The sequence below is a fragment of the Notolepis coatsorum genome (genome assembly GCF_963971535.1).
Source record: "Notolepis coatsorum genome assembly, chromosome: 5".
Taxonomy (NCBI): Eukaryota; Metazoa; Chordata; class Actinopteri; order Aulopiformes; family Paralepididae; genus Notolepis; species Notolepis coatsorum.
Window position 1 is genome coordinate 126933387 of NC_140169.1, and position 16627 is coordinate 126950013.

Below are 16627 nucleotides of genomic sequence, written 5' to 3' on the forward strand. Positions count from 1 at the left end.
ACCCTGTTCCATCTAAGGTAAAACTCCAGAGTAAATCAGAAAGTACAACTACATTTCACACAAAAACAATGACCCAACTTAAATTTGTGTGAGCCCCACAACCATCAATTTAATGGTTGAAGAACAGTTAAAATGGTTACCATGAAGCTCAACTTCATTTTATTAATGCATGTTATTGTTTACAGGCCAACACTGCTCCTTGAAAACTATCAGCCATGGTTGGACTTAAAGGTTTACTCAAAAGTGGATGCTTCCATAGCTGAGGTACACCAAATGGATCTTTAATTTATATAACTGTCATATATATAGTATTTATGTATATACTTTACATATTTCTGTACACAGATGTATATCCTACAGCGGTGTATCTCTGTACAATAGTATTACTTACTTACGCCTATCGCTCTTTTTGGGGGAGCATAAGCCGTCAACAACAGTTCGCCAGGGTCCTCTGTCCTGTGCTTTGCTTTCCAGCTGTTTCCATGTCAGTCTGCTCTGTGTGATGTCTGTCTCTTGATTTGTTCTTCCACTGGTTGTTTGCCCGTTCTCTGCCAGAGATCGTTGTTACTGATGGTATCTGGCCAGTGGATGTTCAGGATCCGCCTCAGGCATCTGTTGATGAATGACTGCACTCTAGTCAGATCTTGGTTGTCCTCCACGTCTCTGATCCGTATAAGAGTACTGGCTGCATGAATATTTTAGGCAACCAACTTGTGTTTAGCGTTTCTCTGATTGGCCACTACGCCCATGTGACCGCGGCAGCGTGAGAGAGCTGCAGCGCGGAAATAGGCTGTCTATTGCCTTGCGCTGCAGCGCGGAAATAGGCTGTCTATTGCCATTCTCTAAGACAAACTCTAACCTTAACCAGCTCCTTAACAGCGCCTAAACTTAACCCTTCTAACCTTAACCAACTCCGAAACAATGCCTAACCTTAACCTTAACCAACTCCGAAACAATGCCTAACCTTAACCTTAACCAACTCCGAAACAATGCTTAAAGTTAACATGCCTAAACTTAACCGGCGAAAGAATGCACGTTAAAAAAAAGAAAAAAAAATGGAAGGGAATCGAACCGTAGGATCCACAGCAAGGCTGCGCTACCAGTTGAGCTAGTTCCCGATGTTAAAAAAGGGGGGCTTACTGCTACATAATGCTGCCGCGACAGAGCTCCACGGCAGAGCCAAGTTGGCCGTGGCTAGACACAAGTTGGTTGCCTTTAATATTTAGGCTTACTGGCTTGATGTTGGATTTGAAGAGTCTGATCTTTGTCTGCTGACTGATTACCTTGGAGCTCCAGATGTTCTTTAGTTGGATGTATGAGCGAGGCCCTTGCCTTGCTGATTCTTGCTCTGACATCTGCCTCCGTGCCACCCTTCTTGTCTATGATGCTACCTAGGTAGGTGAAGGATTCTACTTCCTCAAGTACTGTTCCCTCTGGGTCTTTGTTGTTTGTGTTGATCTTGAGTATTTTGGTCTTTGCTTGGTGGATGTTGAGGCCTAGTTGTGTTGAGGTGTCTGCCAGTATGTTAGTCTTCTCCTGCATCTGTTGTCGACTGTGGGATAGTATAGGGCAAGGTCGTCTGCGAAGTCTAGGTTGTCCAGTTGTGTTGTGAGTGTCCACTGGATCCCGTTTCTCCTCTGTGCTGTTGTGGTCTTCAATATCCAGTCGATGGCCAGGAGGAAGAGGAAAGGGGACAGTATACTGCCTTGCCTTACTCCGGTCTTCACTTGGAAGCTTCGTGTGAGCTGTGCTGTGTATGACTCTGCAGGTCATTCCTTCATAGGAGTTCCTCATGATGTTGACAAACTTTTCTGGTATGCCGTACAATAGTATGACATATGTATATCTCTGGACAATAACACGATTCAAACTCGCTCACTGTGTAGTGTGTACATAACCCTGTTTATATGTGCTGACTCCTGTACGGAGTCCTGTGTCAAAGCTTGTGTCTCCATGTCTTTCATTTTATTCTTTGTTATCTATTTTTCATGTTCTTATTTGCCCTTGTACATTCTCTTCCTCCATTGCTGTATCGTGCTGTTGACAATAATGCAATTTTCCCTCTCTTATACATCTTTATTACATTTTCATTTTTTTTTAATGTAATCTGAACATGTGTTTTCGTGTGACCCTTAGGTGTTCGAGTTAGTTCTGGAGAACTTTGTGTATCCCTGGTACAGGTAAAGACATTTTAGGAGGTTATTTCCCCCCCACGTTTTGAGTAACCTTAGTCTTGAGCACATCAAATATTGTGTACTCCCTCTGCTTTTCAGAGACATCACAGCTGATGAGGCATGTGTGGATGAATTGAGAATGACCTTTCGCTTCTTCGCGTCAGTGATAGTCCGGCGAGCTCAGAAGGTGATGACTGAATAAATGATCACTCACATCCATCATGAAAATAGATATTTTTCTCAGAACTTTGACATGATGTTTGTTTGCAACAGATTTAAAGGTGCACTATGTAGTTTTGGAGGAGGGGGATTTATTTGCAGAGCTGATAAAATAGATTTACTGTAATTCTATCTTATGTTATCAGAAATCTATTTTTTAGGCACTGTGAATGAAACGTAAGCCTAGAATATGTTAACAAAATTGCTGGCCATGCCTTTGTAATCAATAGCAATGGAATGGTAACCTTTCAGGAAGCTGTATAGCTTCAAACAGTGTTCCAGGGTTCAAATCTTCCTCTTGAGGACAGTTATGAAAATATACCTTATTCACTTCTTAGACCCTCCTTGGTCTGACCCCTCCTTATTTGATACACCTGTTAAAATGGTCATTACTCCCAATAACACCAGAGCTGCTCACCATATCAGATGTTTTCCATGTTAACACTTCCTCTGGCCAATCCTTCTTCCAATTGGCTGCTCCCAGCGATTCGAAGGAGATGCAAAAGATTTGGAAAATCGACAAATTGATCCCTCTCACCACATTTAAGGAGTTTACAGTCGCAGAGTTGTTCACAGTCTTATCTGTATTGTTCTTTTTGGTTTATTTATTTTTAATTTCTTATTATTTATTAAAATTAATATTTTAACACTTTCAGTGCCTTTGATTAACGTTGATTTACCCCGTTGAATGCCACCATCCAACTTCAATGTTAGCATTAAAAACGCCTAATCTATATTTTAAATTATGGCTATGTGTCTAATCTGCCCGTCGCTTATCAATGACTCGTTTGCAGTCAACATTGTTGAAGCGGATTGTTTTTCTATCGGTTCATTTTCGTTTTATAGCATTTTGAAAAGCCCTCGTTTTCAAGGAAAATATAAAGATTCCATGATAAAAGATATTTACTGGAATATTCTAGAATACACAAAAACGTTGTCATTTTTCGGCCTATTTATGAATCGTTTTCAAATAAACGCTAGATTATCAGAATATTAGGATACGGGCTACCACAAACAGGACTGGTGCTTTACTTAGGAGACCTGACACACGAGGGAATACAAGGGGGGGACAAATATTTAATAAAGATAATGTTGATAGCGGCCAGAAAAGCAATAACGAGACTGTGGTACAAGGAAGACCCACCGACAATAGCAAAATGGGTAGGAATAGTGGAAGAAATACAGGATATGGAAAGGATAACACACATGCTGAGGTTACAGGAAGAGAAATTTGGGGAAAGATGGGGAAAGTGGGAGGATTATAAAAGGAACGAGAACGACATCACAGAGGAAGAACCAAATGCAACACAAGAGGGCGAAGGGTAAAGGAGGAAAGATGTTCAAGGAGGGTCTATGAACCCATGTCACACACCTGTGCTTTAGTTAGTATTTTCTATTTTGTTTTTGGGATATTACAATTGCTGAATGCTTTTATACCTTATTATTTATGTCTGTTTAACGGTGTGATATTAAATATTCAGGGATGATGTGGTTTGTGTATGGGTGAACCAAAAGGCAAAGTGAAAGTTAATAAACAAGAGAAAAAAAAGAAAGGACGAAGGATAAGGGAAGAAAGAAGCTCAAGGAGGGTCTCTGGACCCAGATCACACATACAAGCCTTAGTCAGCATTTATCATCTTTGAGTAGGAATTACCTGTTTATGCCTGTTTAAGGGAGATACACAATCAGCCTTTGTATCAAATACCTAGAAAACAACAGTAGGGGAACCAGACAACTAACCATGTGATACCCATGTAAATATTTATGTGCACTGTTTTTTCTTTTTGTTTTATTGTGATGCTAGTCTCTTTATTTTTTATTATTTATTTTTTGTAAGTGCTGTCTGTCTAAAAACTGTTAATAAAAAATTTAAGTTTAAAAAAAAAAAAAAAACGCTAGATTATCGATAGTATATGTGTACGTATGCACGCTATAGACGCAAGCTGAGAACTCGATTCTCTTATTTCCTCATCAGCGATCACAGCCAAACAGCCACATCACACATAGGGGACATGCTGTTATCTCAGCGAATACAGATCCGATTACCCCAAGACCAGTAACATAGACTCCTTACCTTAGATCAGATGTTCTCCAAAAAGATTATTCCAATTCCTGATTGCCATTCCAAATATCGATCATGCTTATTGATTGATTATTGGCTGCTGTAAATATATATTCCAGGCTGATTTCCGTCCCGCGAGCAGATCCCTCTTGAGCAGACTGCTCGCCAGCACAAGGAGCCAGTTGGCTCCCCCCCAGAGATCTACAGATCCCAGGTCAGTCTAAGCGACTGACCTGCAGTTACACAGGGATAGACGATAGGGGGCGCTTTTTTCCAATCTGAGCTCCTGTAGGTCTACCAACGGGAGACTCTGTTGATGAAATATGAATTCAGATCGCTAATAAAAAAAGATATGTCGTCCGTGGCACTGAAAGGGTTAAGGTTAAAGAAGAAAAACTCTGACTCTCACAAAACTACACAGTGCACTTTTAAACTTGTGCATCGGGCAAGTTTCATACTTTTCTATAATTTTGTACTTTTTTTTTAACACAGGTTGATGTTCCCACTGTATTTGCTGAAAAAGTGATGAAAGCTATCATGAAGCATATTGAAATCATTGCAAGGGCTCTGCAAAAAGGTTTCTATATTTTATGGCAATTGCCAAGCCACATCACAGGGCACTTGTGACCAATATGTTTGTATTTCATACAAAAAATTAAATAATAATAAAGTAATGGATTCAATTAGCTTATAGTAACACTTTGCGCTTCTGTGTGCTTGTCTCCCAAGGGAAGACTGTGGAGGGCTTGCAGCAGGCAGCACTGGAGGAGTATGGCTCTGATATGCACATTGCCTTGCGCAGTCGCAGGGATGAGCTGCTGTATCTGCGGAAGCTGACTGAAATGCTGTTTTCCCATGTCCTGCCCCCAAAAGCCACAGACTGCAGGTTAGCTTTTCCAACCACCTACACCCACCAGCCTTGTTTGGTATCCTTGATGCTTGATGCCCTCTTGTCCTGATCCTCTAGTCACAACTGTTTGAAGAAAAGAGGGACAGGGTTTGCAATAGGTCAATTTGGGACTTCCACATAGAGAAAGGCAATGTTATTTAGCTAAACATCTTGGATTTGATATTAGTAAACACTGCAGCATTGTTGGGTTACCCCCTTCCTGGACTATTATATTTGCACATATACTCAAAACTGTGAGCATCTGAACATGACACTGTTCATATTCTTTGCACAATACTGCACAGCTCTGTTACATATTCTATTTCACTGAATCTTCTAATTTTGTATATATATTCTACTACAATCCTGCACAATTGTACAGCCCTGTCCTATATTATATTGTATTTTCTATTCTAATTCTAATCAATTTTATTTTATTCTACTTTAATTGTCTTTACTTTAATGTTGATTCACCAAATGGCCAAGACAAATCGCTTGTATGTGCAAGCTTACTTGGCAATAAAGACGTTTCTGATTCTGATTGGAAATCAACTGTAGGGTTAGCTGTGTCCTAGCAAACGTTGTTTGTCCGAGGAAAGCAACAGTTGTGATTGGAGGATGGGCTTGAGATAGGTCAATTATGTATATGTTGTGATTGGAGGATGGGCTTGAGATAGGTCAATTATGTATATGTTGTGATTGGAGGATGGGCTTGAGATAGGTAAATTATGTTTATGTTGTGATTGGAGGATGGGCTTGAGATAGGTAAATTATGTTTATGTTGTGATTGGAGGATGGGCTTGAGATAGGTAAATTATGTATATGTTGTGATTGGAGGATGGGCTTGAGATAGGTAAATTATGTTTATGTTGTGATTGGAGGATGGGCTTGAGATAGGTAAATTATGTATATGTTGTGATTGGAGGATGGGCTTGAGATAGGTCAATTATGTTTATGTTGTGATTGGAGGATGGGCTTGAGATAGGTCAATTATGTTTATGTTGTGATTGGAGGATGGGCTTGATATAGGTCAATTATGTATGTTCTTCCCTCGCAGATCTCTAGCCCTGCTGCTGCGAGAGGTGATGGCTGGGTCTGTCATGTTGCCAACCATGGACTTCATGGCTGATCCTGTAAGTAGGGTTTTTAGTGGCAGGTAATCCACCTACATTCTGTAACAAGATGAACAATGCCATGGGTCAGAAGGGTCATTCAAAAAATATTACATTGTATTTGTATTAACATTTTTGTATTTGTATTTTTATTCTTATTTGTGATTTCTGACTACCTAAATGTTTATTGTGAGCGATCTGTAGTGCTGAATTTCCCTCTGGATCAATAAAGTACTTCTATTCTATTCTATTCTATGCGTCAGTATTGTGGAGACGAGGCAACATGCAGATTCACGTTGAGAACATGCTCTCGCTCTCTTCCTTTTAGGATACTGTGAACCTCATGGTGCTCATATTTGTCGACGACACTCCGGTAAGTGAAAATGACATTTGAATTGGAATGCTCTGTGAATAACCTGATCTTTGTTCACACTCATCCTACTATTGTCTCCCCAGCTGGAGCTGGCCACGGAGTCCCCATCTGCCCAGGTTCCATTTCTGCAGAAATATGCCGACTTCAGCAACAAGAAGCCGTCTGTATGTCATTTGGCTCTGTGCTTTCAACCACACACACACACACGCACGCACACGCACACACACGCACACACACCACCCACCCACCTAAACCATTCTATTGCAAGTAACTCACTTGATATAATATGGAACCTTGTTCTGTGAAACCGCTCGTTGCCCTCATGGATTACAGATGTGTTCCGGTGCCATTTACTAACTATTCTGTTAAAATAGTTTTGCTGTAAATAATGGCAAAATTATTTATATGTAATATTAAGGCTGTCAGTTTATCGCATTAATTAGATTAATTAATTACACAGCAAATTATCACGTTATGAAAATTAACTCAAAATGAATTATAATATATATTTTCTTTTTTTTAATATGTATATATAAAGCTAAAAGAAGGATACCTTCAAAAGAATGGACCGCACACTCCTCAGGACTGGTTTCTGCTTATTTTATTGCACAACGCGTTTCGCTTCTGCTTCCTCAGGTGCTGAGGAGTGTGCGGTCCCTTCTTTTGAAGGTATCCTTCTTTTAGCTTTATATATCTCTCTTGCGCTGACCTGCACCTCTAGTCGGGGTCCAACTAGATGTGCACGAGTCTTATTTAGTTTAATATATATATCAATTCAATTCTCTTTTTTTTGACTGTGAATAACACCATGCTAAAATTGACCAGACATGAAAAATCTAAGCAAATGAATAAAGGGAAGATGATTAAACAAAAGGTTTTGTAGATACAGTACTGAATTCTGCCATCCGGACACATGCAATTTGAAATATGATTATAGAATATAAAATATCAGGCCTAAAATGGTTATGCGATTAAAATGTGATTAATTAATTACAAATCCTGTAATTAATTAGATTAATTTCTTTAATCGCCTGACAGCACTATGTAATATACATTAATAGATCACTAAAGCAACAAATAATGGTTTCAAGTTCTGTGATCAATAGATCACTAAAGCAACAAATAGTGGTTTCAAGTCCTGTGATCAATAGATCACTAAAGCAACAAATAGTGGTTTCAAGTCCCGTGATCAATAGATCACTAAAGCAACAAATAGTGGTTTCAAGTCCCGTGATCAATAGACCACTAAAGCAACAAATAGTGGTTTCAAGTCCCGTGATCAATAGACCACTAAAGCAACAAATAGTGGTTTCAAGTCCCGTGATCAATAGATCACTAAAGCAACAAATAGTGGTTTCAAGTCCTGTGATCAATAGATCACTAAAGCAACAAATAGATAATAGGGTTCAAGGCCCTGTGGGGTGTATGTGCATTTGCTTCACGTCTCCACCCCCCTCTTCTCTCTCTCTCTCTCTCTCTCTCTCTCTCTCTCTCTCTCTCTGTCTCTCTGTCTCTCTGTCTCTCTGTCTCTCTGTCTCTCTGTCTCTCTGTCTCTCTCTCTCTCTCTCTCTCTCTCTCTCTCTCTCTCTCTCTCTCTCTCTCTCTCTCTCTCTCTCTCTCTCTCTTGTCAAGGTGCTGAAGTTGGACCTTAAAGAGATTAGGGAACAGCAGGACCTGCTCTTCCGTTTCATGAACTTCCTGAAGCAGGAAGGTGCCGTGCATGTGCTGCAGTTCTGCCTCGCTGTGGGTGAGTGTTGATCTGAACCTGTCCATGAAGTGAAACAAGTAAAGCTGTGTACCAATATATCCCCATAAAAAGGCAAAATAATTAAATTCTCTCTGCATTTCACACATTCAGTTTGTCCGAATCAAAAGTGAAATTGTTACTTTTGTTGCCGTTTTTTTTGGTTCGGTTAGGGTTCACACTGCCAATTGACAAACAAACCAAACTTTCTAAACAAAGCCATGTGAATCCACAGGTCAGCCTTTTATTGGACATCATTTTGAATCCCATACCTGCCAACATTATGCTGTGAAAAAGGGGCTTCAAACTTGCAGGGATATTTCTTTCATTTCAGTAGTTTTGTCCTCATTCCTTTCATCAGGGGTCGACAGCGCACTTTGTTCACTTTGGGTTCCCAGGTTGTTCAGGAATAATTAAGCGTAGTGTATGAAGGGGATACGATGGTTTCTCAATCTAATCTGGCAACGCATATCCCTCTCTACTATACATTTTCCAATTCACTGTCAGCAATTCATTATGCAGCACTTTCACCTAAATTATGCATGCATGGTATTTGTTTAGTATCACAAACATCATTTGTCTATTTTGAACAATACCAGCTGCGAGAATAATAACGTTGTGATGATGAAAAATCACACATTTGGAAATATATGGGAAATGTCAACAAAAACCTCCCGGGTCTTTTCCTGCTTTTGTTTTGTTTTGCGTTCACACCTCAACCTAACCACTCCAGGTTCACCACCCCTGAGTATTCTGCCTCAGATACAATGTTTTATCACGTTAGCAAAACATTTAGAAGAAATGATCAGTTTCATAATATATCTAATATTCCGTTATTTACTAATATACCCTTATTTACCAATTGTTTCATCCAGAGGAATTTAACGACAAAATCCTGTGTCCGGAGCTGAGTGACGCTGAGCTGCAGCGTTTACATGGAGAGGTGCAGCACATCTACGAGACCTACTGTCTGGAGGAGAGCATCGACAAGATCCGCTTCGACCCCTTCATCGTGGAGGAAATAAAAAACAGTGAGGCACAGCGACGCTTAAGTTATGGGTCCCATGTGCGATGACGTTCATCTCTCTCTCCATCGACAGGCTTTAACATGAGCACCCTGTCTCCCTCTCAGTCGCCAGGGGGCCGTACGCAGGAGTGGTGAAGCTCCAGACGATGCGCTGCCTGTTCGAAGCCTACGAGCACGTTCTCTCTCTGCTGGAGAGGGTCTTCACCCCCATGTTCTGTCACAGCGACGAGGTACAGTAGGTCCTTTCAGCTGGAACATAGACCTTTCAGCTGGAAGTCCTGTATTGGTCCAGTAATTGCAAATATTTGATATGATATGATACATTTTGATATGATACATTTATTTATATTGCGCCCCTCAACCAATAGTTACATCGGCCCGGGGCGCAGCCCGGGAAAGAAAGAAAGACAGGAACAATACACAAACAGAAAAAAATACATGCAGGCCAACCAAGCAGATAGAGAACGGACAGACATAATACACCAGTCATACTACAATACAAAAACTAGCTCATGGATTCTTTATGGCGAAAAGGTGGGTTTTGAGCATGGCCTTAAAGGTCCGTAGAGTGCTTGCAGATTTTAAGTTGAGTGGGAGCAGTGGAACTGACATTGCATTTCTTTTTGCAACTCAATCTTCCCTTTCTGTGTTTTCCTCACTCATTTTCAGGTTGTAAGCTACAAAGTTTCACTGGCAACTGAGGCTTAGACTTTTGTTAATCAATGAGTTGGTTCTCTGTGCACACAGAGCGTGTGCGTGACCATAGCTCTAAGCTCTTTGCCAGTAGCATAAGCGCCCATGTATACAAGAAACTCTTAAATCAGACTATAATGTTATCAGATGGTCTTCTTCTAGATTAATCATGGAAAATATGAGTTTTCCTTTAGTATGAAGCAGCAAAAACGTTTTAGTGTGACGTCATTGATTTAATTTGCCTTCGTTGTGTCCTTCACACACAAAAAAAACATCCTTTGTTTGTCATTATCGCACATGTGCACATCGCAACCTTGATGCTGAAACCATATTGCTGAAACCGCCGGCCTTGTTTTATATATTGAAGATAATGAGTCCAGTGCGCTTCTACCACGCCAAAATGATAGGTGCTCAACTGAGGACATGTAGACTACAATAAGAAAGTTGTTACCCAGGAGACTTCATGAGAGGACTAGCCCAGGCGAGAGGAGGGGTAGGAGCACTCTATTCCCTGCAGACCAAAGGTTTATCAGGACCAATACAGGCTGACGTGTCAACGGCAAGCCTTCTCCAGAGCCTCTGTATATGTGCTCTGTATGAAGGCACGCAGTCGAAACATCAGCCTGCATTGGTCCCGATAAATCATTGATCTCTAGTGAACGATGTGCTCCTTGCCCTTTCATCTGGACTAGTCATCACCAAGTCTTCTGGGTAAGAAGAACTTTCCTTATTACAGTTTTTAAATACTCTTATTGTTGTCATGGTTACCCGATGATACTTTTCCCCGACTTAAACATCTCAGTTCTGTGCTTCGCAGTATTTCCGATACCTGCTGAGGGGTGTCGAGTCTCCAGCCAGGAACTCTAGAATTAACAGGTTTGTGTTCCGCAGTCTGTCCTCCTGAGTCTTATTAACATTTAACTGTTTGATCAATATTACACTGTAAATGATCAGTCGATACCCCCTACACACACACACACACACACACACACACACACACACACACACACACACACACACACACACACACACACACACACACACACACACACACACACACACACACACACTAGCTAGATAAAATAACACTGATCTATTCATGCACCATACACATTCCTCTTAGAGGTCACTGTTTATAATATATTATTATATTATATTATAAAATCACATAGCGGGCCTAAAACTCCTTGTGCATATTATTCCAGGAATAGCCTCACTCTGGAGGATGTGAGGTAAGTAGGTTTGTGGCATGGCACGGCTAAATGTCACCTGGCTCGCCAGTGTTTGCTGCATGCAAGACTGTTTTTTTTTTTTTTTTGAAGTCTTTATTTCGAACATGCAATGAATACAACAAACAATAACAAAAAAGAAAAACAACTCAATCTGCATGTTCGAAAAGGAGTAGGAAGAAGTATACACTTATTTAATCCTACCCCTTTTCCACTACTCAAATGAGTGTACTATTTTAAACATAAAAAAGAAAAGAAAAGAAAAGAAAAAAAAATATATATATATATATATGCAAAACAAAAAACAAAAACTATATATGTATAAAATAAAATAAAATAGAAAACAAAATAAAAATGTAAACACCCGTGAATATCAAGTCCCTTCTTCATCCCTGTACCTTGTGAACATAATTTCCTTATACATCAGTTTGAATTGTCTCATGTTTGGACATTGCTTTAGCACCACATTTAGACTGTTCCACAGTTTCACTCCACATATTGAGATGCAGTGTTTTCTCATGGTAGTGCGTACGTTTAGCACCTTTAAATTGTGTTCTCCCCTCAGATTATAACCCCCCTCCCTATCAAAGAACAATTCTTGAATGTTTCTTGGAAGTGCATGACTTTTTGCTTTATACATTAATTGTGCCGTGTATTGTTATGAAATGACACTGAATGGAACAAGTGGTGCTTGAGAACAAAGCACCGAGAAACAATAAGCACTACATGGCTTTGTTTAAGCATTTTTTTTGTAAGGCAACGCTTTTGTTTGGCTTGTGTTGTGTGAACCGTTTCGCTGATGCTTCATTCTAAACAAGAGCTTGGAGAGTCATTCTCCACTCCACTGGTTTCATTTACAAGGTACCCAATGTTATGATCATAATAAAGATAGATCATAATAGACATATTATGATGTCTATGCTCAAAAAACCGTGTGTGTGTTGTACAGAATTATTTGAAATAGATAGATACAAAAAAAAAAAATTATAAAAAAAACATCGGTGCACCCCTACATATAATATTGGTTCAACATCTTTTTCCATCAGCAATGGTCAGTCAGGATTTAACTCATTCCTTGGCGTGACAACCGACAGGAAATCAAACGTAGTCACTTCTAGAATGCTGGTTTGTGTTTGCGTTTGTTGTCAAAGCAAAAACGGTCTATACGTACCAAATGTGTTTTCTCTGTTCACCTAGGAACACGTCGAAGAGAGGAGAGTCCTTTGGGATCAGTAGAATTGGGAGCAAAATCAAAGGGGTCTTCAAAAGCACCACCATGGAGGGGGCCATGCTGCCGTCCTACGCCATGGCCGATGCAGACGAGGACACGGTGAGCGCTTCCTCCTCGGCGGATCAGTTGAGGGAAGGCGACACCGTGAAACATGTTTAGACGAGCCTTAGGTGATGATGTGTCAGTACAGTATTTCATGTTATAAATGGCAACACTGCATTGGATATTTCCGTTTTCCAAAAGTCCGGCTGTCAGGATTCGCTACCCGTCAACATGACGTTATTTATTAGTCCCAGGGCGATATCCTCTGTCGGCTCACAGCCTCCCCCTCTCCACTGTTTTCCGTTCCCAAAGATATCACCCTAGGATGGATAACGTTATTTTTGACATCGTGAATCCATCCTGAAAGGCAGACTTTGGACACCGGAAACCAACCAACCAACACTGTTTCCATCTTACAGCAGTGCTGTCCCCCCACAGAGCAGTGCTGTTCCCCCACACAGCAGTGCTGTTTCCATCTTACAGCAGTGCTGTTTCCATCTTACAGCAGTGCTGTTTCCATCTTACAGCAGTGCTGTTTCCATCTTACAGCAGTGCTGTTTCCATCTTACAGCAGTGCTGTAGCAGTGCTGTTTCCATCTTACAGCAGTGCTGTTTCCATCTTACAGCAGTGCTGTAGCAGTGCTGTTTCCATCTTACAGCAGTGCTGTTTCCATCTTACAGCAGTGCTGTTTCCATCTTACAGCAGTGCTGTTTCCATCTTACAGCAGTGCTGTAGCAGTGCTGTTTCCATCTTACAGCAGTGCTGTTTCCATCTTACAGCAGTGCTGTTTCCATCTTACAGCAGTGCTGTAGCAGTGCTGTTTCCGTCTTACAGCAGTGCTGTTTCCATCTTACAGCAGTGCTGTCCCCCCACAGAGCAGTGCTGTTCCCCCACACAGCAGTGCTGTTTCCATCTTACAGCAGTGCTGTCCCCCCACAGAGCAGTGCTGTTCCCCCACACAGCAGTGCTGTTTCCATCTTACAGCAGTGCTGTCCCCCCACAGAGCAGTGCTGTTCCCCCACACAGCAGTGCTGTTTCCATCTTACAGCAGTGCTGTCCCCCCACAGAGCAGTGCTGTTCCCCCACACAGCAGTGCTGTTTCCATCTAACAGCAGTGCTGTTTCCATCTTACAGCAGTGCTGTAGCAGTGCTGTTTCCATCTTACAGCAGTGCTGTTTCCATCTTGCAGCAGTGCTGTTTCCATCTTACAAGCATTGCTTATTGTAGTTAACAAAGGCAGAGTTGATTTTTCTTTTTCTTTTACATAATCTACTTTTATTTTCATATTCGAATCCCATGCCCTTCGAAGTATTTAAGACAGCCCTACTAAAATTACATGTATGTTGTTTCACGAGTCCCTTTCTTTTAGGCCACAGCACAGACCCAAGAATGACCCACAGGAAAGACACTGTTCCTCAGCGTGTCTGCCGTGTCACCTCCTGTTTCCTACCGCTCACTTAACGTTCACTCAAGTTCTGTTTCTCCACAGTCCCACCACTGCTGTCATTTACCATGTCAACTAGTTCCTTTAGAGAAATGCCTGCAGCGTACATATAGTGAAGACCATTCAGATGATTGTGTGTTGTAGTATTCTCCTCTTTGACACTGCAGTCCTATTCTGAGAAGCACCAGGCCCTTATCTTCATGGCTGAAGAATGTGTACTCCCTTACTCCCTTCCTACATTGCAAGCTTTTTTCTAACATGTACTACCCCCAAAATAATAATAAAGAAAAATGCTTAAAGTGCCATACCAGTCAAATTCTGACTTCTTGCTATTATCATAGGTGTGTACGGTGTGTTTCTGCTGATCTGAGCTTACCTTACTAAACACCATTCATACTGCCGTTGATGTTGAAAAGGGGTGGAGAATACTTAGTGGGACTTGAAAGTAGTTTGAAAGTCACTGGACATGAGTAATTCACACTTGTAATTCACGCTAACATTACTGTATTCTCTGCTAGAAGCTATTTAAATCCCCATGTAAAACCTTTGCTTTTAGTTTCTGGGTGCGGTGCGCTTGTTATTCACTCCTGGAACTGGTCAGTGATAGACGAAACTGTGTATTTGCAGAGCAGGACCAGTCTTGTGAAAGCTGCAGTCTCATTTGTAGGGCAACAGTGTGAACCCTAACTAACGTAGTTACCTTGCTTGAAGGAATTCCAAATATTCTTTTTGTATCCTCTGTTTCTCTCTATGTGAAACACTGAGCAGTTACCTCTCTTGGCCACACGGTGCCACTATTGTGCAAATCTTATATAGTGCTGCTTTAACTTTTTCAAATGTAAGTGCTGGAATACCTGGAAAAGCAGCCTTTTATGTGGGGAAGTGTTTAGACAGACCATGAAATAACAATTGATAATAATCATCCTTTAAAAACAGGACAATAGTGCTGGGGAGAGAAACTAAATTAAATGAATTTCATGGTGTCTGTGTGTCACACAGGTGGAGGAGGCCACCGTGGTGATGGAGGACAACTCTCCCGCTGAGCCGGCCAGCACTCCCGGGTCGCTGCGGAACCTCTCCGCCTGGAGCATCACCATCCCCTACGTGGACTTCTACGACGACGAGGCCAAGAGGGAGAGGACCCCAGTCTTCTGCATCGACGTTGAACGCAACGACAGGAAGCAAGGTATTATAATAATATTATATTATAATAATAATAATGATTATAATACATTTTTTTTCTCAGGGAAGGTTTGCTGAGCATGAATGAATGGATGAACTATCATTGCATTTCTATAGCACTTTTCTAGACACTAAAAGCGCTTTTCAGTGTAGGCTGGAAATTGCCTCCTTCACCACCACTGGTAGCACCCAACCTTGGGCTACGCAGGCTCAATGGCTGCCATACACTGGCACCAGGCACACATCACACTACACAATGGCTGAACGGTAAAATGTAAAAATGTAATGAACGGCTCAGGAGACGGGGATTGATATCAGCCAATAAGGGGGAGGGATAATTACGTGGCCTTGATGTCAGAGACCTTCCAAAAAACAAGCACACTCAAAAAAGAAAACAAATCCACTAACCTTCTTACTTTCTTGTACTATCATGCACTCTTCCTACTATACTAATATGTCTTTACTACTATGCACTCAACACTGCAGCACCCAAGATTCAGCACTGTTTGATGAACATTGTTACTCAGCTGAAATAGTTGTACATTTACATTTACATTTAGTCATTTAGCTGACGCTTTTATCCAAAGCAACTTACATGTTCTGTACGACAAGTCAGCAGGAAGGGCACAACTCTATCAGCTGAGCAACAATGTTCATCAAGTGTTGGGTGCTACAGTGTAGGTTAGTTTATTAGTTGTACCCTTCCTGCTGACTTGTCGTACAGAACTTGTAAGTCGCTTTGGATGAAAGCGTCAGATACATGACTAAATGTAAATGTTAATGTAAATGTAAATGTCATAGATGCAAAGCATTGAACTGGTCAAAGTGCCATGTGAGCATCCACTAGGGGAGTGGCAGTGTGGGTCCATGAAATTGACCGTCTATGAGGTGTTTTATGTATATACATATAGGTACATCTTTCTTTATTATTATAATTATTTTTCTTTTCTTCTTGCAGTGGGACATGAAACTGAAAAGTGGTCTGTCTTCAGAAGATACCTTGAATTCTACGTCCTAGAATCGAAACTCACTGAGTTCCATGGTACGGTGTTATCCTTTTCTTGACATATTTCAATAGAGGAAATATAATCTATTGTCTTTAACTGAAGTCCATTGGTTTGCAAAATGGGAAAACTAAATGTCCCCTTAATTTACCTCAACAACGAGCCACTGTACTAGTGAATTTACATCTCATCCCCTTTTGC

The 16627-nt window shown here is 41.0% G+C and overlaps 1 protein-coding gene across 2 annotated transcripts in view; it reads left to right on the forward strand.

Annotated features, from left to right (window-relative positions):
* The window catches only part of snx14 (sorting nexin 14), a 62185-nt gene that overhangs the window by 11025 nt on the left and 34533 nt on the right, over window positions 1-16627 (forward strand). The window contains exons 5-20 of one of the 2 annotated variants that reach the window (XM_084315336.1): window positions 186-264; window positions 2137-2180; window positions 2274-2361; window positions 4948-5032; window positions 5185-5341; window positions 6402-6477; window positions 6785-6829; window positions 6913-6993; window positions 8462-8576; window positions 9449-9604; window positions 9706-9830; window positions 11111-11169; window positions 11499-11525; window positions 12720-12852; window positions 15240-15426; window positions 16381-16464. In XM_084315336.1, coding sequence (XP_084171462.1) covers window positions 186-264; window positions 2137-2180; window positions 2274-2361; window positions 4948-5032; window positions 5185-5341; window positions 6402-6477; window positions 6785-6829; window positions 6913-6993; window positions 8462-8576; window positions 9449-9604; window positions 9706-9830; window positions 11111-11169; window positions 11499-11525; window positions 12720-12852; window positions 15240-15426; window positions 16381-16464 — 1541 coding nt within the window. The remainder of the gene's footprint in view (window positions 1-185; window positions 265-2136; window positions 2181-2273; window positions 2362-4947; window positions 5033-5184; window positions 5342-6401; window positions 6478-6784; window positions 6830-6912; window positions 6994-8461; window positions 8577-9448; window positions 9605-9705; window positions 9831-11110; window positions 11170-11498; window positions 11526-12719; window positions 12853-15239; window positions 15427-16380; window positions 16465-16627) is intronic. The other variant, XM_084315337.1, reaches the window with a different exon arrangement.